General features: G+C 44.1%; 1 protein-coding gene across 1 annotated transcript; it reads right to left on the minus strand.

Annotated features, from left to right (window-relative positions):
* Positions 1 to 1,074: 1,074 nt before the first annotated feature.
* On the minus strand, positions 1,075 to 11,811 carry RBM22 (RNA binding motif protein 22). The gene is made up of 11 exons (XM_025924128.2): positions 11,656 to 11,811; positions 11,158 to 11,211; positions 10,168 to 10,197; positions 9,200 to 9,332; positions 7,604 to 7,704; positions 7,330 to 7,502; positions 5,846 to 6,046; positions 4,233 to 4,397; positions 3,388 to 3,476; positions 3,046 to 3,177; positions 1,075 to 2,195 (listed from the first exon to the last, which is right to left on the minus strand). Exons 1-11 carry the CDS (start codon positions 11,707 to 11,709, stop codon positions 2,065 to 2,067), a joined length of 1,263 nt encoding a protein of 420 aa, XP_025779913.1. The 5' UTR covers positions 11,710 to 11,811; the 3' UTR covers positions 1,075 to 2,064.
* Positions 11,812 to 18,833: the final 7,022 nt, after the last annotated feature.

An 18,833-nucleotide genomic window follows, 5' to 3' on the forward strand; every position in this document is an offset into this window, starting at 1 on the left:
TTAGCCAGATGGGAAAAGAATTCATGGGATTGGGTGAGATGTTTTTACAGACCTGGTCTGGGAATGGCAAAGGTTACTTTTCACCAAGTGCACCCCCAGCTGTGTGCCCTAGAGGAAAAGGAAACGGAGTTGGTTAAGTACCTAAGAGTTTTTGTCAAAATCCAATTGCTCTTAATTCTGATTTACTCAAGAAAAGACAGCATCGCTTCTACACTTCAACTTATGCTGGCATATTATGCTTTTCAAAAAAAAATATATCCACAGCCAGAGAGTGCAGAAAATTTAGAATCCCCTCCTTCTCGAAAAGAATATACAATTGGAGTCATATATTTACATACATATATACGTACAGATATAAATAATCAAACTTGGCATTATTAAAACACTACACGTAATCCACATCTTATTCACAAATTGGCTAAAAATCTTTTACAAGTTCAAAAGTAGCCCAAAACAGAAACAAACCCTACCCCAAACGGTGTCAAAATACTTGGAAGTACCCTCACCGATTCACATTTGGCATTAGAAATTAAATCAAATTTTCTAAGTCCTTCTAGATTAATTTTGAAATCTTTAAAAAACAAAAATAAAAATTAAAAAAAAGCAAGCAACCCAGAGGAAGCTCTCTAGAGGAAAAAACAATTTTCTCCAGGGAAGTTAAAAAAGGGTCCTGTGGGTTATGTCCATCCCAGAAATACATAGTTTACCCAAGTGACATGGAATTGGCTTCAGGAAAAATAGACTTTTGGATAATTTTTGCTTGTTTCTCTTTAAAGTGACTTGGATAATATGGCAGTGACTTTTTAAAGCTCCCATCTTTCAACCACCTCCTGGCAGCTCCGTGCCAAGTGCCTTCTGTGCATTCTCTTATTCCAACCTCACAACTAACCACAAGCACTTACGAAAAAGGCCTGGGCCGTTTTCCCATCCTAGAATGGATACAGAGATAAAAATCAGAACAGTCTAAAGCCAAAAACTTACATTTATACATAATTTGATTCTAACTGCTGCTGACCTCAAGGTGAGCTACCGAAGGACAAAGCACAAAAATCTAGAAATAAGCCTATGACAACGTTTGGAAAATTGACCCGTTTTAATTTTTTAAAAACAAAAACACACAACACAACATCAAATTATTCTTGCCGTCTACAATTCAGTTATATCCAAACATTCTAAGACCAAACAGAGTCCTCTGCCCAGCAGCAGGGGACTACGAGGAGAGAGACGCTGAAGACACACGAGGGTGAATGCTAGAGGACAGTCCCAGCCGCGGGCCACAGCCTTCCAGCCCGACGCACGCCACCACTTCCACTTCACAGTTTGTTCACATGGTTTACGGGAAGCTCTTTAAAATCATTTCATCCCAGACGCCAGATTTCTTCAACAACACAGAGCTCCACATCGGTGTTTCCATCCGACTGATAGAACTAGAAAGCGGTTTTTGTTTTCATCTTGTTTTAGCAGGGCAGAGAAGTGAAACTAGCCGCCAGATGCCTTTAGTAATAAATGAGGAGAGGAGAGGTAAGGAAGGATCTGGGCTGTGCTGGGTGCTGGCTTCTACTTGTCTCCTTGAGAACGTGACTTCCGAAGTGTTAAATCACACTCATGCCACTACAATGATTAGTACTAGTAATCTTTTCTCAGATGATAAAAAGGAAAAGTACCCAATGGACATAAAAATGGTCAAAAAGATCTTAGCGCAGGTCAATTTTTCCCCCCCAAAAAAGATACAAAATGAACATATAATTGGGATGGTAACTCCGTTAGACATTCCAATTCACCCAGTCGCTTGTTCGCCATACAAGTAAGGAGAACAGGCATTGAGTTTTATTAGCAATGTTATAGCAGTAACCAGATGTGTTAATGGCAGCTTATTTGAGGTCCATCAATCCTTGGAACACGTGTAGGAAAGCATGGCTGTCGTTCTCCGACTGCCCACATCTGAACACATTCAGCTACCACGGAAACTACAAAGGAAGGAAAAAATATATTTATTCCAAGATTCATTTACTGGGATTTTTGAGCGCCCTTTCTTCCGTAAAGCCCTGGCGTGCTGATAGTGTGCTAGGGACTGCTGTGTTTCCCAGCATGAGCTCCCATCCTCTGAGGGTCCTGAGAAGGATAGTGGATTGGTCCTGGAGCCCTCATGAAAGGAGGGGGTGGTCCCATTGGGTGGAACATGTGTGGCCCAAAACCTGCAGATGGGAGAGGACAAATTTGTTAGGCTTGCCGTTTCCTGGACAACCTTTCAAACCTGTGAATCTTTCTAAGGTCAAAACCACCTAGCCGTAAGTCAAATTGACAAGGGGCTTCAGAAAATGTCAGTTCACAGACTTGCTTAGGCATGTCTACCTGTAGTACTTCCTCGGCTTTAGAAAGCTTTCCCCTCAGACCAGGTTAAAAGAAAACTCCACAGGACCCAAAGGGATCTGGTAGTATGTCATCTGAGCCTTTGGTGCCTAACACGCCAAGCCTACCAGACAGGATGCAATCAGGATTTGGGAAGTGAGGAAGGAACCAGGCTGATGCCAGACTCTGTCACCACCAACCTCAATGCTTTATACTAGAATGGAAGGTGTTCAGAAACCAGGACTTTGTTACAGAGTATGGGAACTCTGCCACAGGAGAACCGGCTATTTGTGACTTACCTACACTGTTCAGATGGCCACTGACATTTTCTAGAGCAGCGCTACACAAAGTGCTGGTCCTGGAACTGCTTATTACTGCCCCCGCCACCCCAAGATAAAGTCAAATGTAACTTGAGCCAAACAGGGGACAAACTGATGAGCGATCACTATAATCCAGTAACTCCCATTCTGATCATACACACTCAGATCTTTAGAAAACTGGCAACTTTCTCCTCCTTGGCAGGCCAGGGAAAAAAATGAAAGATCAGGGATCCTAACAAATCAGGCTTACTTACAGACCTCTACGGGGCAAACTCAGAGGATTTAGCCACGATAATGAGGTGTGGAGACAGGACTCTCACAAAGATTTTTCTGGGCTAAATGAGACCTATTTACTAAGAAAGAAGATGGATGTTACCTGGGGGTGGGGGCGGGGCAATACCAGGGGGTGGCGGCAGGGCTATGTTCACCACGGCTGGAGGACCACTTGGGGGTAGGTTGAAGTAGTTGGCAGAGGCTTCTTCTTCGGCTGCAGGAGGAGGCGGAAGAGCTGGAGAAGAGAAAACAGCCAACGGTCAAAGGGAAGACGACCGTGCAACAATGTTTCTACCTCCTTTAAGCCTGGGGCTCCTGCTGGGGGAAAAGAGTTGCTACAGTAGCCAGAGACCTGCCTGGGTCTCTCCTGACACTGAGGAACAGCAGGGCGGTGTGAGCATTTGAAGTCAGCAAGCTACCCAGTAGGCAGGAAGTTTGCACTCACCTCCTGGCAGTCCTGGAACCGGCTCTAGCTTGATCCCAGAGTCTGTGGTTCCATCCTTCTCTTTTTCTTTTCCTCTGGCTGCTTGGGATCTGGGCAACAGACACACACACACACACACACACACACAATGTCAGCACTCTGTCCCACCTTCTCTCACACCTCTGCTTCTCATGTTTCCCAGTCAAATAGAGTTCCTTTACTCCTTGCCTCCTTTTCAGAGAATACTCTTTTCCCCTAAATGCCACAGTGCAGAGTAGACAGAAGCAAATGTTTTAAAGCCAGAAAGACCTGGATTCAAACTCTGCTGGAAATGCTGTTAAGGACAAGAAGCAGCGACCTATGTGTGTTTGGCGCAGTGCTTAATCAGCACACAGGAAGCACCCACAAGGGGCGCTCCTTCCTGGTTCCAAGCTGGAAACATGTTCTCCCTTTGAACCTTCAGGGTATTTCACTTGAGTCTCTCTTATGCAATCATCACTTTCAAACTTCAATTAGCTATTCTCCATTGGACAACCAGCCCCTAGAGGGCAGAAACTAGGTCTAATGCATTTGTAAACTCTCAAATCCAATCTTTCTTGCCCTGATGTTATATTTGGCCTATAATAGCTGGTCACAAAAGGTAAGAACCTTCAAAGGAGTAGATTACAACGGCAAAGCCCTGAATAAATTTCCAAAGCAGGATCCTCCCAATGTCCACAGTGTTAGAGAAGTGTCAGAGAATGAAACATTGTTTTTAACGGTCCTACTGACTTAAACCCATTCACCAAAAGCATACTAGCCCCCAGATAATGAAACACTTCCTTGAAAATCTCAATAAAGACATCGTAAAATAGCCCAATTCTCACCTTCCCCATTTCACGTTGAGTCTACGGCCATTGACAATCAACTTATTAAAGGACTTCTCTGCAGCCACCTCTGCAGCCTGCCTCGTGGCAAACTGGATGAATGCACACTGCTGTCTCTGTACGACGGTGATCGTCCGGATCTCCCCAAACTGGTAGAAGTGATTTCTGAAGGGATACAGACAGAGAAACAGGAGAGTTAATGACACTCCCAGGAGGTTGCAGTGGATTATTCACTCTTGCACTCACTCACACACAAGGCAGGTGGCCCCCTGGCCATCTGCCTAACTACCTGCAGGTAATTCCCCCAGTACCCTGCCCTACTGTGGGTACTACTTACTGAGAGAGAGTATAAGAAAAATAGTGAGTAAATAAAGGTTAACAAACATCTCAGGGATTGTTCCATGGAGGAAAAGAGGCTCCAGTATCCAGGTTTCGTAGGGACCCTAAACCCTCCATAAGGGGCTGGCAAACTCAGCCCCGCGGCTCATGAGCCAAGAACATTGTAAAAAGTTTGTTTTTTAATTAAAAAAAAAAAAAAAAATTTTTTTTTTTAAACGTTTATTTATTATTGAAAGACAGAGAGAGACAGAGCATGAGCAGGTGGGGGGACAGAGAGAGACAGAGGAAGACACAGAATCCTAAGCGGGCTCCAGGCTCTGAGCTGTCAGCACAGAGCCCGACGCGGGGCTCGAACCCACAAACCATGAGATCATGACCTGAGCTGAAGTCAGACGCTTAACCGACTGAGCTACCCAGGCGCCCCGTTTTTTAATCTTTTTAAACATTTATTTTTGAGAGAGAGACAGAGTGTGAGTGGGGGAGGGGCAGAGAGAGAGGGAGACACAGAATCCGAAGCAGGATCCAGGCTCCAAGCTGTCAGCACAGAGCCCAATGCGGGGCTCCAACTCATGAACCGCGAGATCATGACCTGAGCTAAAGTCAGACGTTTAACTGACAGCCACCCAGGCACCTCTAAAAAAGTTTTTTAAGGCTATGTAACAACAACAACAATGAAACAAAAGGGAGGGGCAGGGAAAGCGTCGGCCAGCAGTAGGGACTGTCTAGCTCACTTAGACCGGGTTTAATGGAGACAGGCTACCAAGGGCCGGTTATACACTTATAGGAGATAAGTGGGTAATTGGAAGGGGTAATTTCCATCACTATCTGTCTAGATGTCCCATTGGCCAAGCAAAATACAAGCCAAGAATAATATAAACATAGCAAACAGAAATCTCTTTAAAAAGCCAACAATTTAAACCATGAGAGTTTTATAACTGCCAAGTTCTCCCTCCTTGACATAATTAATCATTCTTGGATATGTGCCATATTTAAAAGACCCTACTTGGCTATTAGGTCAAATAGAATCTCATGTGATTATTATCACGTGGAAGGATCAGGTAAGCACTATAAGCACTGCTGATGAACATTACTATTCTGGCAAGAGAAAGGACACGTTTATAAAAATTCTTGTTAGCATGACTAATTAGCATAACTATAGAGAGGCTAAAGAAAAATGTACTTTGTACAGAATTATCCTGTTGCCTGTGTTTTTGCCCAAAAAAGTATTTCAGGGCAGTTAAAAGCAGAGAGCTCATAAAATTTTATCTACAAACCTTAGATCAGTCTCAGTAATGGTATCGCCTAGACCACCAACATACAGCGTGGTGATAGTCTTGTCCTCTGGTGGGTCCAGACGAGGCATTGTTGAAGCCCGCTTTAGAAGCTTATCTGCCACAGGGTCATTGATCCCATAATATCGGTCTTTAATGTTCTGATCAGCAAGGGGGTCATCCGGATCTGTTGGCTTCTCATGCCTATGGTTCAAGACAGAACAACACATGAAGGTAAAACAAAGGAAAAGAATTTACAGGTTATCACCCAATAGTAGCTACGTACATATACCCTGAAATGCCTTCTGAACTAGAAACCATGGCCATACCAAAACATAAGTAACACAACAAAGCTAACACCAAAAGGATTTACTGTATCACACAAACACTTGCCAGCCTCCTAAAAGCCATTTAAATGACCATCTACGGTAACAGAGTTTCCTTATAAAGAAATGCTTTTGGCACACTCTGCTTCAAAACAAAAAGTAATCAAAACATGGTTACCCTTCTCTAGGGCAATGGTTCTTAACGAACCTGAAGTCCTGCATTCCACGGAGAGTCTCATTAAGGCTGTGGACCAGCCCCAGAAAAAAGTATAGATATTTTTTTTTTTTTTTTTGGTGGGTGTGGGGTTAACCAATACCCAATCAAGAACTTCTGATCCAGACGCTTGGCGGTCTTGACTGAAACATACTCACATACCCGTGAGAGGTCTGGCCTTCCTTTGATTTCAACTACACACTGAGATTTAAACCATGACAGACTTCTCAGGCAGAAACTTTTAGAGTCAACATCGTATTACATGGCAAAATAACTTAGTTTCCCAAGGCTTGGTTACGAGTAAAAGTCCCATTACAAGTAAAAACAATTTAATCAAGCTCTTCTAAATTTAATAGTCCTAAGACATGAGATATACGACACTAATTGCATAAACTTGTTTATCACATTTTTAAAATATTTATTAAAAAAAAATTTTTTTTAATGTTTACTTTTGAAGGAGAGAGACAGAATGTGAGTGGGAGAGGGGCAGAGAGAGGGAGACACAGAATCCAAAGCAGACTCCAGGCTCTGAGGTATCAGCACAGAGCCTGACATGGGGCTCGAACTCACAATCTGTGAGATCATGACCCGAGTGAAGTCAGTTGCCCAACCGACCGAGCCACCCAGGCGCCCCAAATTTTTTTAATATTTATTTTTGAGAGAGAGAGACGGAGTGTGTGCAAGCAGGGGAGGGGCAAAGAGAGAGAGGGAGACACAGAATCCAAAGCAGGCTCCAGGTTCTGAGCTGTCAGCACAGAGCTCGACATGGGACTCAAACCCACGAATTGTGAGATCATGAGCCAAAGTCAGAGGCTTAACCGACTGAACCACCCAGGTGCCCCTAAACTTGTAGATTTTAAAGCAGAAATAGTTTAAGCTAGCATCTCCCATTTCTTAGATGACTAATTATCTAAAAGCAAATAATGAAAATGGAATTCAGCTCTTGCCTGTATGGACACTCCTCTCCTCTCTTACATTCTCCTTTTACCCAGAAGGAGCAAATGTGGGGTCGATTCCTTTTATAGTAGGGTGTGGTCCGGGCTAGTTTGAGTAGCATGTCACTGGTGGATGTGGCTTTCCCCAACATGCCAACTGGCCGTGTTCCGTCAGAGTTAGAAATCTACAGAGGGATGACAAGTTCAAAAGATAAATTACACAGACTGTATCAATCCACTAGGATTCTACCAAATATAAAATTACATCAAGAAAGTGGCAGCACACCTCTCTCTCCATATTCTGTGTGTAGTATTCTTTGTTGACATCTGACTTTGGCATATCATCCTTAAAAGACAATCCTGCATCCCGAACCTGGATGGGCAGGCCTGGTACAAAGGAAAGGAGGAAAAAACCTCAAGATACATTTTAAAACAAATCCATATTGAACATGCACATGGAATACAACATCGTTGTTCCCTCCTCCAGCTTTCTAGGTATCAGAGGCTTTATTATTTTTTTAATGTTTATTTATTTTGAGAGAGAGAGAGAGAGAGAGTGAGAGGGGAGGAGGAGTAGAGAGAGGGGAGAGGGAAAATCCAAACCTGATGCAAGGCTCAATCCCATGAACCATGAGACCATGACCTGAGCTGAAATTAAGAGTCCAATGCTCAACCAACTGAGCCACCCACGCGCCCCCAGAGGCTTTATTTTTATTCGAAATCTTTATTACCATCAGGCCAAAACTACCAAAGAGCATTCTATGCAACTGTCGAAATTCCTAAGCTGTCATGAAATTTGAAATGAAGGTTTTAGAAAATCTTTTAGATGAACAAACTTTGGTTATGGTCAGATTTGACCTGTAATTAATGAAGTACCTAGCTTTTACTGGAACAGGATTTATTTAAATAAACATAAAAAGTGGGTTATTTTTAGGCTGGTGTTCTAGATCCTTTGGATAGTCATAGTCAGTAAGAGTCACTATATTCCAGAACCAGAACACTTCTTTTTTTTTTTTTTTTTTAATTTTTTTTTTTTTCAATGTTTATTTATTTTTGGGACAGAGAGAGACAGAGCATGAACGGGGGAGGGGCACAGAGAGAGGGAGACACAGAATCGGAAACAGGCTCCAGGCTCTGAGCCATCAGCCCAGAGCCTGACGCGGGGCTCGAACTCACGGACCGCGGGATCGTGACCTGGCTGAAGTCGGACGCTTAACCGACTGCGCCACCCAGGCGCCCCCAGAACACTTCTTTTAACAAACATGTAAGTAAATAATATTAAACAATATATGACCAGGACTCTGATTAGCAGCTAACTTTCTTAACATACATAAACTTATATTTTCCCTTTTATTTTATTGTATAGTAGAAACTCTTATTCAAAAAGTATTTTTCTCATAAACAAAAAGTCACTTGTAGTTAAAAAAAAAAAAAAAAATCACTCCCAAATTACTTTTAAAATAGGAGCAGTTATAGCACATCAGTCCCCAAAACATAGAAATCTAAAGCACAATTAGCCTATGCTTCTGGTAGGGATTGTGGGAAAGAGCTTTGGATTTTGAAAGAAGCCCAAGGCAAAGAGATTATCTACCATAGGAACAATGCCTTTGCCTCACTTTGGCTACACGGATGTACAGAGAGGTTTGGGCCAGTCCTGATTAATTCCCAACTTTTCCTTGAGTTAAGTTCCTCCCCTTGTCCGGAAGGGCTCTAGGATGGCCTGGCACGATTCTCCTCTTCCTAGGAAAAGCAGAGCACAAAAGGCACTCCAAAGGGGGATCAGAACTGGAGATGGGGTGAGAAGTAGGAAACAAAGACTAATTTGTCATCTAGGGCACCTGCATCTGCATGGTTTTAGATCTGTTAGACAGGGCAAACATACCATACTCTAGGTCCAAGAGGCACGTCTGACAGACATTCTTCAATTTACTGCAGGTTTGGCACACTTCAGTCTTCTTGAAACGCATGCGGACACCGGGGCACCAGCGAAATACTGTGAATGGCCTGGCACAGATCTGGAAAACAAAATAAGAGCCCTGATGGTGGTCTGGCCAATCAAGCTAGGGGATTTAATAACAACAGGGGATTTAAAGAAAGGATCCTTGACTCTAGGGTTTAGAAGAGCTCTTAGCAATCATGTAGTCTAAACACCATCTGACATTTTGATTCCATTTAGAACACCCATCCCCAGGAGTTAAAAAATTAACACAGTACAGAAATGAAATACTCAAAAGTCAAAGTCCTCCCCACACTAGAGGTAACCACCATTAACATATGACCCTTAATCTTTTGGGGGGACAGTGGGGAATGCTATATACTCCTTTAAGAATCTTATGACAGCTATGACCTTCCTCCTCTGCTAAAATCCTCACTTGGAAGCTCCTGGGTGGCTCAGTCGGTTAAGCATCTGACCTCGGCTCAGGTCATGATCTCACAGTTCGTGAGTTTGAGCCCTGTCTCAAGCTCTGTGCTGACAGCTCAGAGCCTGGAGCCCACTTCGGATTCTGTGTCTTCCTCTCTCTCTGCTCCTCCCCGGCTCGTGCTCTGTCTCTCAAATATAAATTAATGTCAAAAAAAATTTTAAATCCTCATGTGCACGGTCAGACAACAACACTCAGTATACCATCTCTGAGGGTTCAAAGCCCATTCACAGATGCCAGGTTAAGAACCTTTACATTAAAGGCCTCACTTTCTTACCTCTCACACTAAACAGTTAACAGTCAGTGAGTACATAAATGATAAATGAAAGTCTGTGAAGCATTGACTTTTACTGGAGAAGCTCAAAGCCCAGCAAATTGAAAAGAAAAGGAAAATCAAATCAAATCATTACTCTTTAAGAGACATGCTTACTTTGCATTCCTTCCCATACTTTTCTTTGGTCTGAAACAGAAAAAAATAGAAAACAGCAGGTTACAGAAAGAAAAAAACTAGATGTCTGCTCCTTCCCTAAATACAATCTAAGAATGTGTCTGGAGATCCCCGGCATCCTAATGAGGTGTGTATCTGTGTGTGGGGACCACCTCTTTTGGGAGGTGGGGGGGGCGGACAGGGGATGACAGAGATATATTCTAACTACCTGCTATGAATTATACTCTCTTAAGAATCTTATGGATCTAATACTGGGTAAATATGTATGTTTCCACTGCCACAACTCTTCTGCTCACTTCTGGCTCCCAAGTTCTCGCTTAAGAACTAAAATTCCTAATAGTGTCCACAGTCCCCAAATCATGGAGGACGTAGCTATGGCTAGCCCATTTTACAAAGTTTAGTCAGAGGTACCTATTATACCCTCCTGTGCAGACAATCTGTATACAGTCAATCAAGATCTCTGAGACGGATCACAACACAGCCCTATTCTAATTATTAAATGTTAACTGCTGGTGATTTTACCCTTATTCCTAAGGATGGGGTTACCTTACACTAAACAGATTACAAGGTGCAGTGGCCAAAAGGCATTGGATTAGGAATCAGGACACCGAGTTTCTCCTCCTTCCTTGCTAAGGTCCCTGGAGTCAGCCTATCTGAATTTATATCCAAGCTCTGCTCCTTGCTTGCCATACCGAAAAAACATAAACCGTATTTGCCTGGTTAATACACCTCACTCTTAGATAAATGCTCAACAAATATTAGCTGTTGTTATGACTCCTGGATCTCAGGAATGCCGCTGAGTTCCAAAGACAGAATACGCATGACAGTCCTTTGCAAATCGTCCTGTGTTTTGGGTTAGTAAAGGAGCATCATTGCTTTGGCTTGGCTAGGAGAAGCATTTCACGGACAGCGTGTAGGTAACACAACAATGACAGAACCTGAAGAACTCTCGTTTCACACGCGATTACTCACCATTCGAATATATGGGTTTTCTCCAAGACATGTCTGGCACAGAATGGGGAAGTCCTGGTGAAAGTGGGAAATCTGGTTGAAAGCCAGGCTCGGAAGACCCTGCCATCTCAGCCACACTCGTGGGTACGGGGGGAGGGAGGGGAGGCGAGGAGCGAGGGTGGGGGACAGGGTAGGGCAGGAACCCGAGGTTCTGCACGGGCCCGGTCGCGGGAGGGGGCGCTGTCTGCACTTCCGGCAAGCGGCGGGAAAAAAAGACCAGCTCGAAATGAGAGGAGAGGGCAGGGGTGGGAAGGGGGCAGGTCCCGGACCCTGGCTAAGCCCCCCTGCCTCCAAGCCCGAAGGAGGGCCGCCCTCCAGCCTCCTGCTTTGGCCGAGCTAGGCCGCAGCGCTGGCTCCTTCCCGGAATTCCTTCGGCCGATCCACAGCCACGGCCCTGCCCGCCCCAAAGAGGCCCGGCTTCGCCGCCTCTCTCCGTCCTCCTCCGGCAGGCATACTCACCGCATCCTCCCAGTTCTGCCTGTTGTAGGTGTTGGAACCCAGAGAAGTCGCCATCTTGAGAGCGTCTGGAGGCAGTGGCGGCTTCCGAGTTGGGAGAGAGGACCGCCACAATCCCGTCAGGCCCCGAGGCTGGTTCCCGGCCCTTTGACGTCTTATTTATGCGTCTTGGGCGCCCTTGGGGGCGGGCCTCGTGCGTAATGACGTCGCCCGGAATTTCTTCGCTTAACAATTCGGCGGCCTGGTGGGTTTCCCTGGTCCTTTCTTTGAGTTGGTCCGTGCTTAGGAAGAAGAGCCGAAGTACAATAGATTTATTTTAAAATTGAGCGAAAGAATAGAGGAACAAGCAAGGAATGAGGGGATGGGATTCAAACAGCGTTAGCTCCCGTGGAGCGTTTATTATGCCAAACGTTGGACGAACGTCTTGACGTGCCAGTGTCTTATTTCTCACAATAAACTCTGTAAAGTTGCCGGTTTTAACAAGCAAAAACACAGAACGTCTAAAGTTGAATTTCAGATAAACAACCATATTTTAGTATAAATATGTCCCAAATAGATTTATACTAAAATAATGACTCGTTTATCTGAAAGTCAAATTTAGCTGGATATCCTTATTGTATCTGGCAAACCACTACCCTCTAGGCAAGTGTGATTGTCCCTGTTTTATAGAAAAGGAGAGTGAGGCTTAGAGCCAGTAATTAACTTGCTTCTTCTGGTAGTGTAGCTAATAAATGGTGAAGCCACAAATACAAAGACAATAGTAGTGTTTTCCCTCTTGAAATTTAAAGGGTCTTATGCATCAACACATGCATCGTTACATCGTTTTTTGAACAACTCATTACTGCACTGCCAATATTTTAGGAATTCAAGCATTCTGTACACTTACAGTGTATCATTAAAATACCTATTATGTTCAAGTCACCACAGTTTTTGTTTTTTTTTAATGTTTATTCATTTTTGAGAGAGACACACACACACAGAGCACGAGCGGGGGAGGGGCAGAGAGGGAGAGGAGACACAGAATCCAAAGCAGGCTCCAGGCTCCAAGCTGTCAGCACAGAGCCCGACGCGGGGCTCGAACCCACAAGCTGTGAGATCATGACCTGAGCTGAAGTCAGATGTTTAATCGACTGAGCCACCCAGGCGCCCCTAAGTCACCACAGTTTTTAAAGAATCAGGTTGAACTTACGTACAGTAAAAGTTTACCTTTTAGTTGTATAGTTACGAATTTTTACATATATTCACTACAAATATAGAATAGTTTCATCACTCCAAAAAGTTTCCTCGTGACCAAGTAAATTCCCCTCTCCCCACACACAGTCCTGACAAGCACTGATCTGTTCTGTCCCTATAGTTTTGCTGTTTCCAGAAAATCATAAGTGGAGTCCTATTATAGCCTTTTGGGTCTGATTTCTTTTTCTTCCAGTATAGTATTTGAGAGTCTTCCATATTCTTTTCATTGCTGAGATTCTTGGATGTACCGGGTGGGTTAAAAGAAAATCCATATGCCAGTTGATGGTCATTTGAGTTCCAGGTTTCAGTGAATATAAATAAAGCCGTTATAAACATTCACATACATGTTATTGCATGGACATAGGTTTTCACTTGTAAATACCAAGAAGTGGGATTACTTGATCATATGGTAAGTGTATATTTTCCTGTAAGGCAAAGTGCTTGGATTTAGCTGAGCTTCTTTATGGTTTGTTATCTTTTTTTTTTTTTTTTTTAAGATTTAAAAACAATTTTTTTGTATAGAAAACTCTATGCCCAGCATGGGGCTCAAAACCACAACCCAGAGATCAAGAGTCGCGTGCTGTAACGACTGAACCAGCCAGGTGCCCCTATGGTTTGTTATCGTTTGCTGTTTGGCAAATTCTTAGACATCATTTCTTTACTCTTCTGCCTAGTTTCTTCTCTATCCGGGACTCCAATTACACACATCAGACCACGCGATACTGTCCCATAGCTCTTGAAAACTGTGGTGTTATTATTTCCTCCCTTTTTAGGAGGAGGCGGTTCAATTATGGATAATTTCTGTTGACCGATCTCCAAGTTTCCTGATTATTTCCTTAGCTATGACAATTCTACTGATGAGCCTGTAAAAGATATTCTTCCTCTCTGATCCTGTTTTTTATTTCAATTTGTCTCTTACAGTTTCCACCTCTCTGCTGAAACATGTCCATACATATTATCCATATTTTCAACTACTTTTTTCAACATATCAATCAGAGTTTGAATCCTTGATAGTTCCAACATCTGGGTCATATCTGTATACGGTCTTATTGTTTTGTCTGTGAAAAATGAGTTGTTTCTTCCTTGCTTCTTTGTGTAACTCAATTTTTTTTTTATTGAATGCCAGTCATTGCTTATGTAGCAGTAGACTGAGGTAGATGCTGGGAAGTGGGCAGATCTGTCAGGCCACGTGTGTGGGGTTTGGTCAATCTAGTCAGAAATTGAACTGGGGTTGGGTTTTGTTGTTGCTATGGTTGCCTTCCATGCATTACAGATTTCGTATCCTCTAGCATTATTTTGTGCTTTAGGATGGGGTTGAAGAACTTTTCTCAAGTGTTCATATTTTATCCTTAGCGTTCAGCTGTCCTGCACACCCGAACCTTAGTGGTGAGTCTCTGTGGCCTTGCTTTTCCCCCAGCAGCTGTTGTTATTAGTTCCTTGCTAGGTCGGCAGTTGAGAATTTGTTGGAGGTTCTTTGTTCCAGTTCAGCTTCCGTCTTTAGTGGGTCCTTTGTGGCCAGGCCTCACGAGTGGTTTTTTTTCTTAACATTCCTGCCCCTGCTGTCTATGACAGCCAAACTGTGACTTGTGCCTGTAGCCGGCCTTGTCAGGGAGAGTTTCCTGCCCTTCCTGCAGTGGTAGAACTTTAATGGTATTGGTTGCTATAGATTTTGGGGGCTCAGGACTGAATCTTGTCCTCTGCCCCCAAGAATAGAAGCTTTTTCTTACCGTGCCCCAGCAGCAGTGGGTCTTTACCTGTGCCCTGGGGAGACATGATTTTCTGTTCCTCCCCCAGTGGCCTTTTTCTCCTTATGAGGGAGGGGCCTGGGCAGGAGGAGGCAGGCTCTCAGGCCTTTCCTACAGAAGCAGCAGATCTCTTCTGCGGCCTCCAAACCAAGGAGGCCCTGTAGAGCTCCAGCACTCTCCCCTCCCTGCAGGTCTTTCTCATGAATACCTGGTGGAGATTCTGGAAAGAGCTTGTGAATGCATGCAAGCTCCCTGAGTGTCTTAGGCTCCCAGGGATTTTGTACTGTTTTGTTAGCCCAAATATGACCGTTCAAACAATTCTTTAAGATTTTTGTTGATTTCCTCTTACCTGCTTATAATGGTCAACACTTCTTCCTCCCATGCTGTGCATGTCTGATCTCTCCTTGGAGGGGTCTGTCCCTCCCTGCTCCCCGCGCCGCCCCCCCCCCCCCCGAAATTCAAGCTATTTGGCTGCTCTGCCACATCAGCTCTCTGATAGATCCAGTAAAATTTATGACTTTCTCATCTATCCACCTTTTCTTTTTTGAGTGGGGGCAGGGGGTGACACTCTTTCCAGATACCCGTATCATGGGCAGAAGTGATTTCACTCCTGAGTGATTTCATTTCAAAATATAGTTTAAGAGGAAACTTTCTATCACTTCTGTAAATGGAAAATAGTATCACATATTTAGATGCAGCCTTAAAAACAAATAGAATGAAAATGAAACAGCCTTTTTTTTAGTAAGTAGCTACTGTTGTCTGCCAAAGACTCTGAACTAGACGCCTAGGTTTAAAAAAGAAGAGGAAGTGTTTAGATGTTACAAACATGAGTATTGATACTTTTTCCTTGATTTAACCAGAAGGATAGGGTTAAAAACATGAGGAAAATATTTTTTCACTGGTTGATTCTCTATTATTTAATGTTACTTTTTATTATTTTTTAATGTTTATTTATGAGAGAGACAGACAAAATGTGAGCAGGGGAGGGGCAGAGAGAAAGGGAGACAAAATCTGGAGCAGCCTCCAGGCTCTGAGCAAGCTGTCAGCACAAAGCCTGACATGGGGCTTGAACTCACAAACTGCGAGATCACGACCTGAGCCGAAGTCAGACGCCCAACTGAGCCACCCAGGCGCCCCTAATGTTACTTTTTAAAAAATGTTTGCTTATTTTGAGAGAGAGAGAGAGAGAGAGAGAGCGAGCGTGCATGCAAGTGGGGGATGGGCAGAGAAAGAGGGGGAGACAGAATCCCAAGCAGGCTCCTGTCAGTGCAGAGCCCGATGTAGGGCTCAAACTCACAAACTGTGAGAGCATGACCTGAGCCAAAACCAAGAGTTGGACGCTTAACCGACTGAACCACCCAGGTGCCCCTGATGTTTTTGTTGTTGTTGTTTTTTGTTTTTTGTTTTTTTAGCGTTTATTTATATTGAGAGAGACTCATAAGCAGGCTCCACGCTGTCAGTGCAGAGATCAACACAGGCTTGATCCCATGAACTATGAGAATGAGATCATGACCTGAGGCGAGAACAAGAGTCAGATGCTTAACTGACCCACCCAGGCACCCCTAATGTTACTTTCATTTAATACTTAAAGTCATTATCTTGTGTGGGTGTCTCACACTGTGAAATATATTTTGCTGTAGATGTCCCTGACCACCAGAAAATGAGGATAAACAAAGTTAAGTACAGCAACTGAACAAGCGACTCAGCTCTAATTGTTTTTAGTTTGATGAAATAAAGGAAAAACAGATGAGAAGGGGTCCTGAATTTGGCTCTGAAGGAGTCTACAATCCAGTAACTGAACTACACACATACAAAACCCCATAAAGAAGGAAGAGGTAAATGTTCTTAAGAGATACAGTGCTGTGGATCAAGGTCACATCTAGATGAGAGGAAGGGAGAGATGGGAGGAGAGAGCAGGGAAGTAATTCTAGAGACGGCACACAGAGAAGGAAGAGTATTCTAGGTAGAGAAAACAACAGAACAAGAATGCTCAAGGCAAGCACGATATTTGGCTTATGACAAAAAAGAGGCATAGGTATATTAAAAAAAAAGCTAGAAGATCAACAGGTACATACATAAGGAAAAGGATAACACTAATACAACAAATTAAGGTGCCTACTATCAGGTATTGTAGGCTCTGCAGATACAGCAATTAAAAAATGAAAGACAGGGGCGCCTGGGTGGTGCAGTCGGTTAAGCGTCCGACTTCAGCCAGGTCACTATCTCGCGGTCCGTGAGTTCGAGCCCCGCGTCAGGCTCTGGGCTGATGGCTCAGAGCCTGGAGGCTGTTTCCGATTCTGTGTCTCCCTCTCTCTCTGCTCCTCCCCCGTTCATGCTCTGTCTCTCTCTGTCCCAAAAATAAATAAACGTTGAAAAAAAAAAAATGAAAGACAGAATCCCTGCACTACAGAGCTTATGTTCTAGTGTCATGTGTCAGAAAATAAAGTATATCATTATGCTGGTGTTTAGGGCTATGCAAAAAAAAAGCAAACAAGTAGCCAAGGGGATAGGAAATGTGCTTAGGGACGGCAGTTTTCCACCATTGAGTAGGGTGGTCAGGGAAAGCCTCACTAAGAAGGAAATATTTGAGCAAAGGCCTGATTGTGATGACGGTGTAAGTTATACAGATATCTGGGAGGAATTTTCCAAGCAGATGGAACAGCCCATGCAAAGGCCCTGAGAAGACCCCTGACTGGGTGACTCAGCAACAGCAGAAACTGGTGTGGTTGGGGTGGAGGGAGCATGGGGAAGTAATAGATGAATTCAAGGAGGCAGTAGTGGGGTTTCACATCACGTAGGTTCATGTCATGTAGGACCTCACAAGCCACCGTAAGGAGTTTGTATTTTTTTGTTCTACGAAGCTCAAAAGCGTGAGTTTGAAGTGGAAGAATGCCTTATTCACTCTGGCTGCTGTGTTGAACATGGACTAACAGGTGGGGCCAGGGGCCAGGGTGGTTTCCAGACCAGTTTAGATGCTACTGCAATATCCTAGGGTTTTATAGAGCCTATGGTGATTTGGCCCAGGAGAGTAACGTTGGAGAGCATGTGACGTCAGTTTGAAGACACAGCTGGTAGGATTTGCTGACTTACTGCGTGTGGCATGTAGAGTCAAGGTTGATGCTAAGGTTTTTGTTGTGAGCAACTGAAAGGATACAGGTGCCATTTAGAGATGAATGCAGGAGGGGCAGACGTGGTGAGAGGAAATCCGCTGTGATTTTGAACTTTCAGAGACTATTCTAGAGTTGGTATGTAAATTTAATAGGTAGTGTGAAAATGGTGAGATCACTAAGAGTGAGCAGAGACAAAAGCATAAGGAATGAGACCTGGCACACCCCAAGCTTGGGACGACGGGAAAGGGCCAGCAAAGGATATGCAAGAAAAGTTGCCAGTAAGATGGAAGCAAAATCAGCTGTGTTCTGGAAACCAAGAGAAAACAGGTTTTCAAGAAGGGAGAGATCAGCTGCCAGATGCTAGTGAAAGATTAAGTAGATAAGGATGGAGAATTAGCCATGTGGATTGCTAAAGAACTTGACAAGAGCAATTTTGGTGACATGCTGGGGTGGCAGCCTAGGTGGAATGGGCTCAGGTGAGTACAGGAGACGGAACTAAAAGTTTTTGAAGGAGTTCTGCTGAAAAGGGAGGAGAGAAATGGGGTGGCAGCTGAAGAGGGGCATGAGGTCAGCTCCTAAGATAAGAGAGATCCTAGCACGTATATGGCAACGATACAGGAGAGAGGAGGGGGCACTGCTGAAGGGGCGTCTGGGGACGGGTGAGAGGACGAGACTGACTGTGCCAGGTGGTGGGGCCAGCTTTAGACAGGGGCGCAAATGGGTCACCCACAGTCCTGGGGCGGGAGGAAGGCAGGGTCACAGAAGTCCAGGTGAAGGTGGAGTGGTGGCCACTTGTTGGGGGTGGGCCATTCTGGGCAGCTGCAAGTAAGCTTTGGGAGCAACAACGCAGGATAAAAGCTGAACATGACATTTATATCATGGTTCTGAGAAGACATCGATAAGGAGCTCAGGCAACATCTACCTGTATGTTACAGGGAACTGACTTGACACGAGGTTTTAGCTTCGTTCATTGAAAGAAATGGAAGAGGGAGCAGGCCCCACCACCTCTCAGACTAACTCTCTTCAAGCCAGTCTTTGGACTCTGAGCCATGCTATTCCAATCAGCCCTCAGGAAAGCAAACAAAAGACACGC

This window comes from Puma concolor, chromosome A1 (assembly GCF_028749965.1).
Source record: "Puma concolor isolate L17-30 chromosome A1, mPumCon1.1.hap2, whole genome shotgun sequence".
Taxonomy (NCBI): Eukaryota; Metazoa; Chordata; class Mammalia; order Carnivora; family Felidae; genus Puma; species Puma concolor.